Source organism: Leuciscus leuciscus, assembly GCF_965113295.1.
Source record: "Leuciscus leuciscus genome assembly, chromosome: 23".
In the NCBI taxonomy this organism is placed as follows: domain Eukaryota; kingdom Metazoa; phylum Chordata; class Actinopteri; order Cypriniformes; family Leuciscidae; genus Leuciscus; species Leuciscus leuciscus.
This window is the reverse complement of record NC_138747.1, coordinates 12,717,471-12,737,052: the sequence shown is the minus strand read 5'-3', so window position 1 is coordinate 12,737,052 and position 19,582 is coordinate 12,717,471. Positions and strand designations below refer to the sequence as shown.

General features: G+C 37.3%; 4 protein-coding genes across 6 annotated transcripts in view; 2 read left to right on the top strand and 2 right to left on the bottom strand.

Moving 5' to 3' along the window:
- Positions 1 to 750: 750 nt before the first annotated feature.
- On the top strand, positions 751 to 6,658 carry rbm39a (RNA binding motif protein 39a). Of its 3 annotated transcripts, none has more exons than XM_082155183.1 (16): positions 751 to 1,019; positions 1,566 to 1,628; positions 2,976 to 3,025; positions 3,116 to 3,298; positions 3,678 to 3,743; positions 3,848 to 3,901; positions 3,998 to 4,115; positions 4,227 to 4,379; positions 4,463 to 4,600; positions 4,685 to 4,750; positions 4,896 to 5,100; positions 5,209 to 5,289; positions 5,396 to 5,516; positions 5,604 to 5,709; positions 5,810 to 5,888; positions 5,993 to 6,658. In XM_082155183.1, exons 2-16 carry the CDS (start codon positions 1,578 to 1,580, stop codon positions 6,091 to 6,093), a joined length of 1,572 nt encoding a protein of 523 aa, XP_082011309.1. In that variant the 5' UTR covers positions 751 to 1,019; positions 1,566 to 1,577; the 3' UTR covers positions 6,094 to 6,658. The 3 variants fall into 3 exon arrangements, with proteins under 3 accessions (XP_082011309.1, XP_082011310.1, XP_082011311.1); XM_082155184.1 differs by lacking the exon at positions 751 to 1,019 and adding an exon at positions 1,797 to 1,857; XM_082155185.1 differs by lacking the exons at positions 751 to 1,019; positions 1,566 to 1,628 and adding an exon at positions 1,635 to 1,857.
- On the bottom strand, positions 6,314 to 8,947 carry LOC309487501 (pyruvate dehydrogenase [acetyl-transferring]-phosphatase 1, mitochondrial). Its single transcript, XM_082155186.1, has 2 exons — positions 8,749 to 8,947; positions 6,314 to 8,498 (listed from the first exon to the last, which is right to left on the bottom strand). The coding sequence occupies exon 2, from the start codon at positions 8,462 to 8,464 to the stop codon at positions 6,932 to 6,934; it is 1,533 nt and encodes a 510-aa protein (XP_082011312.1). The 5' UTR covers positions 8,465 to 8,498; positions 8,749 to 8,947; the 3' UTR covers positions 6,314 to 6,931.
- A 715-nt stretch (positions 8,948 to 9,662) lies between these two features.
- nfs1 (NFS1 cysteine desulfurase) lies at positions 9,663 to 15,082 on the top strand. The gene is made up of 13 exons (XM_082155188.1): positions 9,663 to 9,978; positions 10,181 to 10,257; positions 10,369 to 10,485; positions 10,625 to 10,708; positions 10,872 to 11,024; positions 12,092 to 12,185; positions 12,271 to 12,405; positions 12,477 to 12,634; positions 12,726 to 12,831; positions 12,920 to 13,001; positions 13,804 to 13,887; positions 14,027 to 14,116; positions 14,323 to 15,082. The coding sequence occupies exons 1-13, from the start codon at positions 9,870 to 9,872 to the stop codon at positions 14,384 to 14,386; spliced, it is 1,353 nt and encodes a 450-aa protein (XP_082011314.1). The 5' UTR covers positions 9,663 to 9,869; the 3' UTR covers positions 14,387 to 15,082.
- Positions 15,083 to 15,568: 486 nt separating this feature from the next.
- Positions 15,569 to 19,582, bottom strand: part of dvl1b (dishevelled segment polarity protein 1b) — a 35,028-nt gene continuing 31,014 nt past the window's right edge. Inside the window, exon 15 of the mRNA XM_082155182.1 lies at positions 15,569 to 17,902. Within this exon, the coding sequence (XP_082011308.1) occupies positions 17,403 to 17,902 (500 nt within the window). The 3' untranslated portion in view covers positions 15,569 to 17,402. The remainder of the gene's footprint in view (positions 17,903 to 19,582) is intronic.

Genomic DNA, 19,582 nt, shown 5'->3' with positions numbered 1-19,582 from the left:
CATTCACTAATATTAACAAATGAGACCTTATAGTAAAGTGTGTTGTAAAATAGTCAACTGAGTGAAACAGACTCGAAAGCCTGAGAGAGGAAAAGTGTTTAATGTTCTAAAGGGATTACATTATTATAAAAAAAAATTATAATACTGACTCATTGTTTGTATTTTCTTTTTTGTTCCCCCACACTTCCTTTGTGGTTTGGTGCCATAAAGATCACATTATTCCAGACTCTTGGTGGTCTATCTATCTATCTATCTATCTATCTATCTATCTATCTATCTATCTATCTATCTATCTATCTGTCTGTCTGTCTGTCTGTCTGTCTGTTTATATGTTCAGACAGACAGACAGACAGACAGACAGACAGACAGACAGACATAGATAGATAGATAGATAGATAGATAGATAGATAGATAGATAGATAGATAGATAGATAGATAGATAGATAGATAGATACTAGGCTTCTCGTACTACAATTACCATATCTTATTCTATGGCAGAAATAGTAAGAGTAGTAGGCTATGTGGTTTCGAATTCAGCAAATGACTATTCTTCATTAAAATTAATTTTATTAAAGGTGCCATATTGAGATTGAAGGTGTGGGGCTGGGGATAGGGTGTTGTAATTAAAATTAAAACGAAAGTTTCAGGGTGTGTCTGTTTGTGTGTAATTTATTGTCACTTTGCCGTATTTCCTGTTCACACTTCCGTTGTCAGTGTGTATAACACGAGTTCCCCCTGGTGGATGCACTTCCCCTTATGCAACAATAAGGAGACGTGTACGCGCAGTAGCTCTTTGCCGCCAGTCAGCTTGACGTTTATAGCCGCAGCACGCGCCTTGTGACTAGTATTAGTTGAAACGATAACGTTTTGGATTAATACCGTTGTGTTTTTTAGGTTTGTGCGGATTCGTGTTAAACGCCTGGGGTTTGCAACTGTAGCCGGAGCCGACAGTAGATCCGGGTTTCAGCGCTCGTTTGTGGAGACAGGATTGTAAAGCTCTGTAGGCCGCAGTGTCTAAGGTAAGACGAAAAGGCTAATATCTATTTACTGTTTTGATCTAGTTATAAGAACAATCTGACCAATATCAACTTGCTATGTGTCATATGATGATCTCATTGATATTAAATGTATTTAATTCGTGTATTTTGCGACGTGTAGGGTGGGTAATTTCCGCATGTTGGCATAAACAACGACTTTAGCCACGTAGCTAACAAGCTAACAAAGCCATTTTAAAAATTCTCAACCGATAATACGAAATATTTGGACAAAAAATATCCAAACGTACATACAAGTCCGTTATATGTGCTTATGTTGTCTAAATGTGTCTAAAATTTGATAAATAACAAGACAATTTGCGATTGTATGTGAGATAAACGTTTCATGAACCTGTCCACGTCTAGTCACGCATGTCCGCAAGTCAGAAATGTAACTTACAGTACGAGTGTAAAAATGCTATTTTAACATAAGTTAGACACATAGCCTATGTGTTGTAATTTAGATTAAGATTTTTATGTTTAAGTTTAACATTATAACGCCACTTAAAATACTGGTTTCCTCGCCTGCAGATCAACAACAACATGGCCGATGATTTGGACATCGAAGCAATGCTCGAGGCTCCATATAAAAAGGTGGGTGTTGATGCAAGTAAATAAACTCGCTCAGGAATCTGTTTAACTTTCATTTGAAACTGCTAACCAGTCGTGTTTTCGTTAAGACTTTATTGTCAGATCAATAACTTTAATGTTTCTGTCATAGTGGTTTCAATGAATAAATTGCCCATCTATCTCTTTTTGTAGACTTGCCTATATCTCACCTCTACTCCCATGAATTCCAGTGTGAACTGTCAAAAAAATGAAGGTAGTAATTGCCCAATATATTGATGTACTGTGGTACCCTTGGTTGAAATACATAGGCAAAATGATACATAGGTCCCGCCAGAATAAATGCAGTGGATTCACATAAGAGCTGGTATGAACTCTGTGGAGACTGTATTCATATTATTGTTTGCATGATATTCTTAGCTCCATATTTTTTCGTAAGGAAGTTTTCTTCCAAAATGGCTAGAAGTAGATTTCATGTTTTACAATATAAATATATGGCAGGTAACCACTAAAAATAAATTGGCTTAAAATGTCATAATCCTTAGTGCAGAAATCCTGGAGTTGACATACCCAAGCAAATCCACAGAGTCTACTTAATTCTCTGTTCATCGCTCTGAAAATAAACCAAGATAAATATACTGTAAATGTCATCTGTTTTAGTGAAAAAATGTTTATGCATGCTGCTAACATTTAGAAGTACTTAGAAATGGTTATTCTGCGGATTTACAAACAGGATTTGATGGGGCTCAGCATATAATGTCATAACGTTCACCATAAAATACATTTATCTTGTAAACTATCTACAACAAAAGATCAACTCAACTATAGATGGTCTGTGGGAGTCGCTATTACTAAGCCGTGTGAATCCCTGTTTGCTTCAGGGCGAGATGTGTGACTGAGGTGGCATCGAGCTCTTTCAATCCACGAAGGCAAATGGGGTGAAGATCACTGGAATGGCATCCACCACTGGAGCTCGTTTAGTGGCTGGCTGCTTGCGTTGCCACTTTGGGTCTTAGGCTCAGATAGCCTTGGTACTGAACCTGTTGGGCTGCTTAATGAATGAAGTGTCTAAAAAAAAATGCTTTTTTACATACCCAGCATAGCACTAGCACTTGATTTAATTATTTTTAATTTTATTTTTTTGGACGTTTTACACAAGTAATGCACTAGTAAGGAAGAACGACATTGGCAGCCATGTGGTTGGTTTCTTTCTAAAGGTCCCCCTTGTATTTATCGTCTTCCCACACAAACCCTGTAATGAACTCCTATTTAATGATCATATCATATTCTCTTTTGTTCCCATCCCTTCTTTATCCTTACGACTTGAAATGTTTCGCCGTCCTCCTCATGCTGTCTTCTATCGACCCTGCTTAGGATGACATCAAGTCCATAAGTACCAATGGCCACGAGGAGCGGAGCAAGAAGTGAGTTTAATTTTCCTAACCATTTTACTTTGTCTTACAAAACGCTCTTTCAAATATTTTACTAACTGAACTTAACCTTTAAATTGAAAGAAAAAAGAAGAGCAAGAGTCGCAGCAGGAGCCGGGAGAAGAAGAGAAGCAAGAGCCGCGATCGCAAGAAGAGTCATGACCACAGGAGGAGCCGCAGCAGAGAGCGGAAGCGCAGCCGCAGCAGGGAGAGACGCCGCAGCCGATCCAGGAGCAGGGAGCGTGGCGGGCGCTACAGAGCACCGTTGTACGTAGTTGAACATCTTTTAATCTTTCAAGTGGCTACACAGTTCAGATATAGTGCTCTTTAAATGTCTCTTTACCATAGCGAGCATGTTTAACTGAAGTAAAAGCCTCTCGCAGCGCTCCTGATGAGTGTGAAAATGTCTTCCAGAGAACAATAACTTTGAAGAGGAGTTAAGCTGCCATCCTGATTTTATGTCTGTTGTGAATCAGAAGAGAATATGAGTAGAGTCCCCCAAAACAAGGCATTTGTTGTAATGTTTACAACATTTACCCTTGTGTTCCCAATTGAAGCTTGCTGTATATATTTAGAACTTGTAGTAGAGTAATTAATTGTAGCTACTGAGATTAAAAACCCTGAAAACCTTGTTTTTAAATCATAGTTCTGGCCTGAAATTTAACGGTGGTCCCAGAGGGAAGACTGGCCCACCTCCTGCCATCAAACTAAGGTTTTTATGATACTATTTTTGTGATGTGTGGGTAGTTGCTTGTTCTGTGTATGAGTCAGACGTGGAAAGTCTTTCCAAAAGTACTCACTGAAATTCTCTCTCAGTCGTAGAAGGTCTAGGAGCCGCAGTCCTTTCAAGAAAGACAAAAGCCCTATAAGGTACGTTTTTGACCCTTGAAAATTACATTTCCCCCTTCTAAATTCTTTGCTGATTATAGTCATTCACTGCTTGTTTGTTTTGTCTTTTGCTAACAGACAGCCTATTGATAATCTCACCCCTGAGGAAAGGGATGCGCGCACAGTGTTCTGCATGCAGCTGGCAGCTAGAATCCGACCACGAGACCTGGAGGAATTCTTTTCTGCAGTGGGAAAAGTCTGTTTTTGTTTATCTATATGGTTTAAATTTGGACCATTTCTACCTCTATTACCTGTTCTACTATGGTTTTGGATAAACAACTCAAATTGCCTTTGTTCTTCTTGAAAGGTGCGAGATGTGCGGATCATCTCTGACAGAAACTCCAGAAGATCCAAAGGAATTGCTTACATTGAGTTTGTAGATTCTACCTCTGTACCTTTGGCAATCGGTCTGTCTGGTCAAAGACTTCTTGGAGTACCAATCATTGTCCAGGCTTCACAGGTAACAGAGAAGCCTGTGAATAAATTGGCAGTCTTTGGTTGTAGATGTGATCATCCTCTAATTGCAAATTGTTTGATCACCAGGCTGAGAAGAACAGAGCAGCTGCATTGGCTAACAACTTACAGAAGGGCAGTTCTGGACCTATGAGACTGTATGTCGGGTCATTACACTTCAACATCACAGAAGACATGCTCAGAGGCATCTTTGAACCATTTGGACGGGTAAATGTTGCCATCTATTATTTGATCACTTTATATTATCCCTTAATCTTTCAAATTTATATTGATCTTTCCTTGTTCATGCAGATTGATAGCATTCAACTGATGATGGACAGTGAAACGGGACGATCTAAAGGATATGGCTTTATCACAGTAAGTTGTATGGTCAAACTGCTTTTGAAATGTCACAAATGTTAAGGTGCAGAATTTTTGACATTACCTGACAAGTAGCTGGTGCCAAGCTCTAGAAGAGGTTATGATCTTCTCAAGAGCTTATCAGCTTTTTCTCTTTCTTCAGTTTTCTGATGCCGAATGCGCCAAGAAGGCTCTGGAACAGCTTAATGGCTTTGAGTTGGCTGGCAGACCGATGAAAGTGGGACATGTGACAGAGCGCACTGATGCCTCCACCGCCAGCTCCTTCCTGGACAATGATGAGCTGGAAAGGACCGGTATTGATCTGGGGACTACCGGAAGACTTCAACTCATGGCCAGACTGGCTGAAGGTAAGGATGTACTCTGATCTGCCGTATTAACATGTATGGTTTTCTACTGTTATGAAGTGGGTTAAGTCTTGTGGCGTTTTAAAATGCTTAAACTTTGTTATCTGTTAGGTACTGGTCTGCAGATCCCACCCGCTGCACAACAGGCCCTTCAGATGAGTGGCTCCATGGTAGCCATGGCTGCAGCTACTGGTCAGTTCCTTGTCTTTTGTGTTAAATACATGTGCCTTCATTTATCATTTTTTTTTATTTAATAAGATCAGTGGGGTTTGTATTTAAAGTCCATCTTTTCTTTCAGCTGCTATGAACCCTGGATTGAGTTTTAACATCAATGTGCCCTCAAACCAAGCTATGAATCTACCATCGCAACCAATTGCAACACACTGTTTCCAGCTGTCTAACATGTTCAATCCAAACTCGTAAGTAGCAAGAAAAAATCACAGGTACATCTGTGTAGAGAAAGTAATGTTAAAGGCCTGAGTTTTAATTGTTGTGTTTTCTTGCAGAGAAAATGATCTTGGTTGGGAAATCGAAATTCAGGATGATGTCATTGAAGAGTGCAACAAACACGGTGGAGTCATACATATATACGTGGACAAGAAATCCGCTGAAGTGCGTGGCTTTCCTTAAACATTGTCATTAATTACTGTAATAAATGTGGAGCTTATGTATTTTAATTTGTAATTCTAAACTTTATTGTTATTTTTCTCAGGGTAATGTCTATGTGAAGTGTCCCACCATTCCTGCTGCCATGGCTGCAGTCAGTGCGTTACATGGACGCTGGTTTGGAGGTAATTCTAAATTCTGTCTGAATTGTTCATTCACTTATCAGTCCACAGTTACAATATGCATTATGGTCTGAATTGTCATCTCACGTTTTGATTTTATATTTTAGGTAAAATGATCACAGCAGCTTATGTCCCTCTTCCTACATACCACAACCTTTTCCCAGAGTCAGTGCAGGCTACACAGCTTCTTATGCCCAGTCGCCGGTGATCAATCATCTCTGGAAGATTCACATTTTTCAGCCTTGCTCTTTTTAACTTTTGGACAACAATAACGGCAAGCTGTCTCACATTTGTTTTGTTTCCTTTAAGTTGGTTACAAAACCAGTAAGGTTAAAACTTCACTTGCATATTGTCCTTACAGGTCTTGGACATTGAGAGAAGTTCTGTGGTTTAAAAAAAAGTTTCCTATGTACAGCCTACTTATTGAATTTTGCTTCTTGATCTTTTATTGTTCGTACATATTTTTTTCCCCTTACACATATTGTCTTTGTGATAGATCTGATTGGCTTGTTTCTCACTTGAGGAAGTGTACAATATTGCCAGATACACAATATAAAATAAGTATTGATTTAAACTCTGCAATTTTGATCAAACATCAACATATTCAGCTTTTTGGCTCTATGAGCTGTGGGAACTAAATGGCTGACAAATATCTTTTGTGTTTGTTTAGAGACCATAAGGTTTAGAAACATCTTGTTTTTTCTAATCAAGATTTGATTTTTGTAAAGTCCTTGATGAAAGTTCATTTCAAATAAAGCCAAGATAACTGACAATGTTTGATTCTTGCTTAATTCGAAAAAGTTAATTGTGTGAATTTAAAAACTGTCTATTTTAATGGTTGAAAAAAAGTGTCACAATGTCTTTTTGAAATGCAAACGTGGAGATTTAATTAGACTGCTTACAATAGATGAGAAAAGCTACCATATGGACCATTTGCTTGAGTAGAAATTAGATTAAACTGCAAAAGTGTCATCAAAATATTAATTTGCTCTGTAATTTGTACAAAAATTAAATGTTCAAAATATTTCATATCAGCTTCAAGTAGATTAACTATTAAAGTGGATGACTATAATTGTTATATCATCTCTGTACATTCTTGCCAAATCCTGGGGCAGACTGAGCATTTTGGATATACGCTTATGTTCAATGGAGCCGCTGCCATCGCTCCCCAGAGCGTGACGCATCAGATGAGTTGCACTGTTCTCATCCTCCAGAGCAGAGAGAGCTCTACTCTTCCTCTCCTGCAGCAGTCTATGCATCTGTCCAACTGTAAAACTTAGTCCAGAAACTGGCTTATTCCACTGGATGTCAGACAGGTGTTCCCCTAAGACTTGCACAACAGTCTGCCTGTGCATCAGTTCCCAGAGACCATCAGAAGCTAGAACCAAGAATTTGTCCTGGGGTCGCAATTTATGAGATATGATTTCTGGCTCTGCTGTGAGGTAAGGTGGTGTGTGGTAGTTCGGAGACAGTATTTTTGCATTTTCGTTTCCGACCAGCAGCTCTGGACGTGCCTCGTAGATGCGATTCAAGAGCTCACTGCTCCACTTGAACTTCATGTCTCCAAAAGCCCTGAAAGGTATTAACAAGCCCAATAACCTGTCATGTTTCACCACCGTCTTATGCTCTGAAGCAGGATGCTCAGAGAGAACTCGTTGCATCTCATCTGGGTTGTGGGCATTATGGTCATTGGTAATAGTGAGAGCTGACCACCTCCCATCATCCCCTTGGACTCCAAGAACGGCTCTGCTGTCGCCCAGATTGGCAACATGAAGATCTTCTCTGTCCACGTGAGCCACACAAGCCGTGCATCCAGACAGAGCCACTCTGAGAGGTGTGAAATGAGAAAAGGGAACCCCAAAGTCCACCTGGGCCTCCAAGGATATATCATTGTCCAATCTCTTGAAAGCGCTTCTTAAAGCTGTTTGTATATCATTGTCATCATCCTCGTGAAGGTCTATCCTCTCCTGCCAGTATGTCCTCAGACTACTGAAGTATAGTTTGCCAGCATCTGTGCTAACGTAGTCGTTGGGATGCTTGTGCCATTGTAGCACGGGAAGCACAGGCCGTTCACTCTCCACAGCCTCCTCTATATCAATTAAAGTCTTCAGTGGAAGTAGAGACACAGCTATGTAGTAGAAGAGACGTTCACTTACTGCTTGTGCGCAAGCAGACCCTGCATGACCATCAAACACTCCGAACAGCATACCACGGCTCTGTAGACATGTTGCAGCACTCCGTCGGTCTTCGCTTGGGGAGTTTGATGCTAAGATATTACTGTCAAACCCTTTTATGAACGCATTATACCGTCCATCATAGCCATTTGCTTTTAAACTATACTCATTAGCCTTTAAAGCATGGTTTATTTGTGGGAGTGACATCTGTTTAGCCTTGCCATTGTATTTTCTTCTGGGGTTTAGAATCATTGGTGGATTTGTGCAGATTGTAGATTTTGAGAGATGGAAATGCCTTGTGTGCAATAAAGTGGTTCTATTCAGAGTCACATATCCATGCATTGCTGCTGTCCATCTAAGTAATGACCACTGATGTTTGAGGTGGTGCACTGAAGTTGGAGACATCTATGCCAAGAGATGTTATGGATGGATTATGTACCTGTAAATGTTTTATAATAATAGTGTATGAGTGAAAACTAATCAAACCAATGTAAGCAATCACAATTTACTGTGCTAAGGAAGTAAACGAATTAAAGGCTTAAAAATGTATTCCTGAATTAGTATACAGTTCAGCCATACTGTACAACAAAATGAATGCATGCAAGATCAACTGTTGCTAAAAGCTCTGAAGACACCAAATTATTCGTTTTCAATAAATATAAATACTGTTTAGAAATGTAGAGGCCTACCTTTCTTTTAGAACCGATCTGAATATTCTAATCGCGATTTTCCAGACTTTATTTTTCACAGATCTACTTCCTCATTTTCACACGTTGTTTTCAAGTTATTTTCAAGACAAGTACAAAGTCCATTATTTATATTCTTAACTGCGCCAGTGCGCGCCTACATTGAGAAGTTTTTTTTTTTTTTTTTTTGCTCGTGACCATCCTCGTGACACAGCGAAAATTAATTCGGCTAAATCAATTATGACACAAAAGTCATCTATGACATAAGTCGAAATAATGAGACGTTAAGTCATAATTATAAGATAAAAGTCGAAATTATGAAATGAGAATTATGTCATGACATTGTCAATTATGTAATGTCATATTTTAGAATGTTTATGCAATAATACAATTTTTCTTATTTTTTCAACTTTATGTCATAATTATTGCTATCTGTGTTTAATAATTATAATAATAATCGAAAATTCGTAACATAGGCCGGCTACATATGATTGAATGATTTGATTCGTAATTATGTAATGACGCAATGTAGGGACGAGTCACTTATTTGAAACTGTTCAAAAGAACTGATTCGAGGAAATTATTTGGAGTTCTCGTCACTACTTTAGAGAAAATACAAACCGCAGTTTTAAGTATAATGTTGTGTAACAGGAGAAACTAGAAACTAGAGCTTCCTTTTAATTAACGGGACTGATTTTTCCAAAATGAACTGATATAAGCATGTCCAAGGACAGGGGAACTGTACAGAGCAGGTTGTATTGGTTCATGTTAACAATTTCCGGTAAAAGAAAAAGACCAGGCTTACTTTTCAACCAATAGACTCCGTAAACGACACAAAAACCCGCCCACAAGAGACACAGGTAACCAATGAGAGTTATAATAACAGACGTCCCGCCCCCGCTGTATGTGCGTCTTGTGTAAGAAGAACCCCCGAGTGTTTTTGAGAGCTTATGACACACTGTTTTATGGCGACAGTCTGCATGTCCTCGCTTCTGTAGTTGTACGAATAATACTATTACTTATCTGACGGGCTTATTGTTTGACAAAGGCTTTGAAAGAAGCTCTTTTCAATACATCTATCTATCTATCATCGTTTATGTTGAGAACACTGTAATTGCATAAACATGATGAACAGGACATTATCGAGAAAACTTCTGGGCTCCATGTGTGGGATCTCCAGCCCTCGACTGAGGTTCGCTCAAAGCGCTGCGAACACTGTTCAAAGCCAGAAAGGTAAGGTTTTAGTACATTTCATTCTCTAGTCTAGAGACCGACAGTGACGCAGTTGAATTGAGCTTGTGTACTCGAGGAGGCTTTGCTGATATAACACACTTGCAGCATGTAAATACATGCTTGACTTTCTTGTATGGCTCTATTTATTCTAAAAGTCACTGCAACTTTTTGTGCTGATAAACATATCTGTTATATTCCACAGAGTTTATCAAAACTAGGGAACTTGAAAAGGATGAGCTGAGACCTCTGTATATGGACTTTCAGGCCACCACACCCATGGTACCCATGCCATTTAGTTCAATTACTATTCAAACTCGTGAATCTAGTTCATGAGAACATTTCTTGGATGTTTACATGCATTGTTTTCATTGTTTACATCTGATGCAACAGGACCCAAGGGTTTTGGATGCCATGCTCCCCTATCAAGTGAATTACTACGGCAACCCACATTCCAGGACTCATGCTTATGGATGGGAGAGTGAGAGTGCAATGGAAAAAGCAAGAAAAGTAAGTCTTTATCCTTCATAAAACCTGTATGTTTTTATTCGATAGCTGAGAGCTTTATTTATGAGTATGAAAGCATAATATTTAGGTTTAGCCAAAAATGCACTGTTTACTGTAACACCATTGTTTATTTCCTCTTCAGCAAATAGCAGATCTTATTGGTGCTGACCCGAGGGAGATTGTGTTCACCAGTGGTGCGACTGAGTCCAACAATATGTCAATCAAAGTAAGTATGTCATTACTGTTAGGAAAGATTAGGATTAGGAGGAAGTGGGACGCTGGGGCACAGATGACTTGGCATTTTCTAAAATAATCAAATGGGTGAAGTTTATATAGGATCCACTGCATTAATAATTACAAAATAAATTCTGTCTTTTCTTGCCTTTTAGGGTGTGGCTCGGTTTTATAAAGCTAAGAAAAAGCACATTATTACCACCCAGACGGAACACAAGTGTGTGCTGGACTCGTGTCGTGTTCTGGAGGCAGAGGGTTTTGATATAACGTATTTACCTGTGAAAAGTAATGGGCTGATTGACCTGAAGGTAAGCTTTCTTAAGCAGGAAAAATCCACCTATCAGAATAGCAAAAATAATTACATTATCATGCTTTTCAAATAAGTTTCACTCAATCATCTGATCTCAGATGGTTTAACAAATAGGGAGTCCCAAACAAGCTCCAAATTGATTGAAACAATGTTGAAATAATGTTCTTATGGCTGTCACAATAGATTGCAATACTATTAGGGGTTGATAGTGGCACATTACACAAAACGTGAAATTTGTCTTTAAAAAAAAATGTGTTCGTGTTTTTATTATATTTGAAAGATCTGCAAGACTTGTTTTAATGGTTTTAAATGTTTATATATATATATATATATATACACTCAGCATTTTCACTGGCCAACGTTTTGACATCGATACCATGGGGGAAAACTGCCCTATAGATATTTTTAATATAATATCATAATTTGGCAGCAGGTATATTATGCTGCTGTCACTTTAAGACCTGACACAGGGATCCATTATACTGTTAGGTGTGCGTTTTCTTTCTCAACTGCTTACGTCCACTTAAAACATAACTGATTGGGTTTATGTGAGTATTTGCCAAGACCGGCATTTTGACGTGTGTATTTGACTGTTTAAGTGTAAAAAGCAGCGAAAAAGATCTCAATTTAGTACTGAGAGGCGGCTTTATGTGCACGCACTTCGGGTGTGAGCACGAAATCTGTGGGAATGAGTAAAATTATGAGTAAAATTATGCGCAAAATGCGCAATCCTATTCCAAATTTCAAGTCCTGCAACATCAAAAATATTCATCCTTCAGCAAATGAAATGAGTGAGTGAGCGGAGGCGGGTTTGTGTGTAACTTGCTGTCAGAGAGATAGAGCGCGCGGGCAGCTGGTATCGTGTATCTATAAGGTTGATCATTTCAGATGCATTTTTAAAAGACTACAATTCGAAAAATTTATATATTATACATAAATTCAACCTGCCAAATTGGCTAGTAGGAGTGACTATGTTAAGCCACTACTGAAATCCATCCGCATTTGGCGGGTTGGCAGGTGTTAATGTCAAGCCCTGTATTTATATCTTATATTTTGCTTTCTCAGCAATTAGAGGAAATTATCCGTCCTGATACAAGCTTGGTGTCCATAATGACTATCAACAATGAGATTGGTGTCAAACAGCCAGTCAAAGAAATAGGTAACCTTTTATTATCTACATAATTCTCCAAATAGATACCTGTCAGTCTTCATATCATCTATATCAAGTATGTTTTTGATTTCAGGTCATCTGTGTAGGTCCAGAAATGTGTTCTTTCACACTGATGCTGCTCAGGCTGTTGGAAAGATCCCTGTTAATGTCATTGACTGGAAAGTGGACCTGATGTCCATCAGCGGCCATAAGATCTACGGGCCCAAAGGTAGCGCGTTCAACATTTAAATGCACAATAGTTGCATTATCCAAAATATATTAATTGCTTGTGTTTATTAGGAGTTGGGGCTTTGTACGTCAGGAGAAGACCCAGAGTTCGTATTGAGCCTTTGCAGAGCGGAGGGGGTCAGGAAAGGGGTCTGCGTTCAGGGACCGTCCCAACACCTCTAGCCGTAGGCCTCGGAGCCGCCTGTGAGATCGCCCAGCAAGAGTTAGAGGTAGAGTTGGGAAAAGTGCTTGTTTTTTGCTACTACTAGTTTAAGTTTAAGTTTTACTTACATGCAGGTTTCATTTCCTGTTTATTCTCAGTACGATCACAAGCGCGTGACGTTGCTTGCTAATCGCCTCATTCAGAAGATCATGTCTGAGATTCCTGATGTTGTGATGAATGGAGACCCAGATCAGAGATACCCAGGTGAGACTCGACTTTCCAGTTGTCAATTTTCCTTTGTAAGGATCAAAGTTGACTTGGGTTTGTAATCTAAAACACTTTCCTCCTTCAGGATGCATAAATTTATCCTTTTCCTACGTTGAGGGGGAGAGTCTGTTGATGGCGTTAAAAGATGTTGCACTTTCCTCTGGAAGGTTAGTAGTTTAAAATGTCTAACCAGGGTTTATAAATATGCAGATGACATGGCGAAAGAGCACACATTGTTCATGTACATATACTATCCACATAGAAAGGTTAACTATTCAAAATATTTTTGTTCATCGAAATAATAAAATATAATTATTAGATTTGAATTTATTTGTATATTGTTGCCAAGGCTACATTTTGAATTTTCTACATTTTAAATTTTAAAGTTGAAGTGCTAAAATTACTAACTGGAAATAAATAAATAAATAAAAATGAATTAAACCTGAATAGTAATGTTTAGAATAAAAGACAAAAGTACATTGCAAAATTATTAAAAATTAAAATGATAACTGAAAATGTAAAACTAAAAGCTAATATATATATATATATATATATATATATATATATATATATATATATATATATATATATATATATATATATATATATATAAAAAAAACTATAATATAAAAAATACTAAAATAACACACACAAATGGAAATGTTTTTATTCAGAAAGCTTAATTTTATTTTTTTTACAGTTTCTCCTGGGAAAATATGATTTTTATCAAATGTCAGATTTACAGATTTTATATAACTGTTATTGGTATTTTTATTGATTGATTGTTTTTGTTTGTAGAGGTAATGTTAAATTATTGTATACAATTAATTGAAATATTATTATTATTATTATTATGATTATTTTAAATGTTATTACTTACAGCAGTGAATATATGCTTTGATGCTGATATGATGATAAATGAATAAAACTCTTTGTGGATGCAGTGACTTGAGTGTGTTCTTGTTGCAGCGCCTGCACATCTGCATCCCTGGAGCCCTCGTATGTTCTCAGAGCAATAGGGACAGATGAGGACTTGGCACACTCTTCTATTCGGTTTGTAGTTTTTCCATAATATCAGTCGAAATGTTTGTGCTTTTGTGTTGCTTTATCTAAAGTCTCAGTGCAGCATGGTCCCTGCTTGAGCCACGAGCTCACATACTGTAATAATAAGGGGATCTGATGTTTTTCTCAGATTTGGAATTGGCAGATTTACCACAGAGGAGGAAGTGGACTACACAGTGGACAAGTGCATTCAGCACGTCAAGCGGCTGAGGGAGATGAGGTGAGCTATTCATGAGTCGGACCCACATCATGGAAAACATGGGAATGTTTAATATTAATATATTTTATAAATCCTTATCATGTAATCACGAATGACTGGGAATGTAATAAAGTTATTAGTTAACTTAAAACCCATGCGAACTGGATCTTTCTGTTGGAAAATAAGGAATGTTATAACCTGCTTTGTCCTTTTTTTTTGTCTATTAGTCCATTATGGGAAATGGTCCAGGACGGCATTGACATTAAGAGCATCAAATGGACCCAGCACTGAATCATTCTCAGCGGACGAAGTGTGAAGACCTGCTGTGCTGTAAATACTTGTTCTGTACAGCTTTATTAGGCCGCCATACTCAGACCTCTTAGACCTTATTCCCTAAAAAAAACACGCACAATTTTATTTCTCAATTTTGGGGCTTTGAACTGTCTGTGTGGAGATTTGAAGTGCACTTGGATGAATTGCAGAGGTTACAGTGGTGTGGATTTGTGTCAGTTTTTTTGATATTTGTTTATTGATATATTATGTTTACAGTTGCTCTGTGTTTAAATCACTCAAAATATAAACTCAAAAGACATTTTATAATGAACACGCATTGAATATTGCCGTCTTTTTAGTATGTTTGCGCAAATCATAATATAAACTTCAAAACACTTTAGGAGTCTACCATATTGTCATTCCTGAGACCAACAGAATTAACTTCAGTAATAAGTGGTTTTATTACAGTAAGCCTTGTGTTAGGCAAGTCAAATGTGAATTCCAAGTTACAATTTATGAGTAAAGGTTTTCTTAAAATAAAGGACAACAATGGACAGTAGGTGTCATTAAATTCACCTGCCCATTAGAAATGTATTGCGTACGACTTCATGCTTATTGTCTAGTATAAGCATCTTCCACAATTGCGATTCACAAATTCTGTAGTGTCTTTGTTTTATTCAAGAATATGTTATGCTAATAAATATCCAAACCAAATTGTTTTGTCTTTTTTTCTCTACAGTATACATGTGGTTCAAAAACGTGGGTTTGGTAAATTATTCTTTTTTTGGACAAACTTTTAATCAGCAAGGATGCATTAATCAAAAGTAAAAACATGTGGCAAATGATTTCTATTTCATAGAAATTCTGTTAATTAGAACTTTCTATTCATTAACAATCCTAAAAAAGAAATCCTAAAAAATATTAAGCAGCACAGCAGTTTTCAACATTGATAATAATAACAGAAATTCACAGGAATAAATATATATATTTTTTAAATATTGAATTAGAAAAGTAAAAAAAAAAAAATTTATTATACACAATATTACAGTTTTTACTTTATTTTTGATCAGATAAATGCAGCTTTGGTTAACATTAGAGACTTCTTTTAAAAAAATGTTAATGCATATTTCAGAATCAGATTCTGAAATTGTAAAGGCAATCATCTATTTCAGTGCCTGGCAAATGAAAATGAGCCGGAAGTTAAGATGAATCGTTTATTTCAGACAGTTTCACTTACAGATGGTCAGACAAATACAACACAAACAAAATTAGCTTTAGAAAACTGCTTTAAAATTACAAACACAAGAGTCCAATTCATATCTTACATAAATACAAAAAGGCATGACCAGAAGCTCTGTACATATACTTTATACAATTATCTATTTTCATATATACAATAAAAATGAACTATGTACAGCAGTGTTTGCCCAGTCTTCCTAAGACAAAAAATTAGACAACACATCTAAAGATGGAGATTCACAATAAAAGCGCAGATCAGATCTTGTAAAAGTGCCAATTTGACAGTCTTTATCTTGAGCGACAGTCCTCAAATGGTTAAATACTACACATACAGTAGTACACAGTCCACGTGCTAACTAGTCTCCTTCATTTAGTTACCTTAAACAAGCTTTTTGAGCAAACATTTTCTCTTTGAGACACTGATGAACAGGTTACCAGCACCAGATATCACATCATACAACTGACACATTATTTCAGGGGCAAAAGACAATATTTAAGAACATCTTATGTAAGAAAATACAACTAATTTCAGACGTTCAGCAAGCGCCAATTTGTTTTGTGCATCCACACTATAAGTGCTGCTTTTGAATTTACCCTGACATCTTTTATATTTCCTGAAAATACATGTTTCTAGCTAGTGTTTCATAGCCAAGAGAGTCATAACAGTGTCATGCTACCTTGTTTCCAACCTAGTAACAATTGGAAACGTGTCAAAATGATTAATTCCTCCAGTATCTGCCACCCTCCCAGACGGCTTGTAACGCACAAGAGCTTTAAGCATTAATCATGTGCACCAAAAAATGAAACTACAATATAAAGATTGTTTTAAATAACATTTTAAAAGGAACAAACACAACATGAAAATACTTTTTTGACTTTTTTGATGTTAAAGGTGATCAGTAGCCTAGTCTCTTCATGGACAGCTTTGGAAAGGACTAACAGCTCCTGACCAGCAGAGGGCACTGTCTGATTGTCTTAACCTTTTGCTAATCTAGGATTAAAAATGTGCCTGCTGGTGTGTTATTTTATTGCTAAAATGGTTAATACTGGTCTTAAATTTTGTGCTGAGCCTAATGTGTAATGTAACATTAGCCCTGTTTGATTATTATTCTTTTTTTTAAGGTGACAGAAAAATTGGGTGCTTTGTTTGGTTGCCATACTTTCAAATACTTTCAAAAGTTTGGGGTCAGTAAGTTTTTTTTTCCTTTTAAAGAAATGAAATACTTAAAAAAATACTATTATTTAACAAGGATGCATTAAATTGATCAAAAATGACATTTATTTTTTGATGTTACAAAATATTTCTATTTCAAATTAATGCTGAATTTTCTATACATTAAAGAATTGTGAAAACAGTTATGATGGTTTCCACAAAAATATTAAGCAGCACAACTGTTTACAGCATTGATTATAATGATCAAGGTTTCTTGAGCACCAAATCAGCATATTATTATGATTTCTGAAGGATCATGTGACACTGAAGACTGCAGTAATGATGCTGAAAATTCAGCTTTGCCATCGCAGAGATGAAAGAAAATAGTTATTATTCACAATATTACTGTATTTTTGATCGCATAAATGCAGCCTTGGTTTAGCAACATTACTATTCTAAAGGGTCTGTAAGAAAGGGTCTGCCCTCTGCTCAACACATGATTATCTTAACAAATGATCCTCAATCTTCCACACAAACTTGTGACTACAGTACGGCCACATGTGCAGTTGGTGAAAGTGAGCATGTATTTATGGCACTCATCATGTGAGAGTACAGAATAGATTATATTATTTGTTCATCAGATTACATTATGTCCACAAAAAACTCACAAGGGTTTCCCATGGCATGCTGGAAGGACTGGCGACTAGCGGTGAGTTCGGGTGGTATGGTCCCTATCTCCCTCACTGGTGGGGCCCCAGGGGGCCCGCTGCTGATGGCACCCTTAGGGGTCAATCTGGCCAGGCTATAGGGAGGAGGCAGGCCTGGGGGCCCGTAAGAGGAGGCGTGGCTCCGTTCGCTGAGTGCACAGGAGGTGTGACCGTACTTGGAGAAGGGAGTGTGGCTGTAGGAGAAGGACGTTCGGCTGTGCTGGGAAGGGACTCGGGAATGAGTGTGGCTGCGAGATGAGAGAGCATGGCTACGGTGGCTCAACTGGCTGGCTGAACGCTCAACCCGCCTCCCACCTGCTCTGTTGCCTGAATCCGATTCGCTGCCGCCGCTGCCTGCTGCTTTGCGGTCCTTGTCCCTCGGCACGGGCCGCTGGCTCCTCCCAACGCTAGGGTTGGAACTACTGCTTCGACTTCCTGGAAAATAAACAGAAGTTGACATGGCTATATGGAGAACAAAGGAAAGGAATAAATCAGCCTAATGCGTTTAATTTTTTTATCTTTACATGCTTTTTACAGAAGGTAAAACAAAAGTTTCCAAAGTAAACTTCTATGCAATGACCAAAAAAAAAAATTCAGGTATGTTTGGTTGAGGACAGCAGGGAAAACAAATACTGAATGCAAATAATAAAATTCAAGTAACTACAGTACATTTCAAAAGTTTGGGGTCGGTAAGATTTAAAAAATATATATTTGAAAGAAGTCTCTTATGTTCACTCAAGGTTGCATTTATTTAATGAGAAAATATAATAATAAAAAAAATCAATATTGTGAAATATTATTACAATTTAAAACTGTTTTTCTATTTTAACATATTTTTAAAATGTAATTTATTCCTGTGATGGCAAAGCTGAATTTTCCTCACTGTCACATGATCCTTCAGAAATCATTCTTATATGCTGATTTGCAGCTCAATAAACATTTCTTATCATTATTATCAATGTTAAAAACAGTTTGCTGCCTAATATTTTTGTGGAAACCATGATTTTTTAAAAGAATTTATTTGAAATCTTTTGTAACATTTTAAATGACTTTACTCACACTCATGTCGTTCCAAACCCGTAAAACATTCATTCATCTTCAGAACACAAAGATCTGAGAGTTTCCTGTCCCTCCATTGACAGTTATGCAACTACCACTTTGACGCTTCAAAAACTTCATAAAGAGATCTTAAAACTATTTAATTTGAATTGAGTGGTTTAGCCCAAAATTACTGAAGAGACAAGATCACTTTATATGATGAACAAATTTAATTTAGTCTTTTAATCACATATAAGCATTGATCAGCGAACATAAACAGAAGCTCAACCGAACCTTCTTGACGCACGAGAACAAACCTCATTGGTTCTTGCGTAAACTCAAACGTGATGCGTAACACACCAAAATTAACCTCATTGGTTCTTGCAAATCAAGTGATCATGCTTGAGCTTCTGTTTACCACAACTGATGTGTTGATGTTGAGTTGATGAATGTTTTTATGCGATCAAAAGCCTAAATTCAATCTGTTCATCCAATACAGATTGCTTATTACAATCTTACAGAATGATGCAGATTGCAGATAGAGATTGCTTCCCCTCAGAACATTTTTACTAAACCACTCATTTCATATGGATTAGTTTTACGATCTCTTTATGAACTTTTTGAAGCGTCAAAGTGGTAGTTGCATAACTGTCAATGGAGAGTATGAAATCTCTCAGATTTCATCAAAAAGTTCTTCATTTGTGTTCAGAAGATAAAGGTCTTACGGGTATGGAATGACATGAGGATGAGTAATTAATGACAGAAAATAATTTTCATTTTTGGGTGAACTATCCCTTTAATGAATCTACTGACCCCAAACCTTTAAACAGTAGTGTATATAATCTTTAAAAAGAATGTCACATATTTTGTTGTAAGGCTGTGTCCAGTGAAACTCAGTGTTTTGGTTTAGAAGCTAACCAAATTATGCAGATAACAAGACGGAAAGTTTGTGGTGTGGCTTCAACCCCGAAAACCATAAACAACATTAAAATAATGCAAACTAGACTCCAATAATACCGGTATCACTTGCTATAAAGGATAAACATGATTTATGTTGACCACGATGTGTTTTGCATG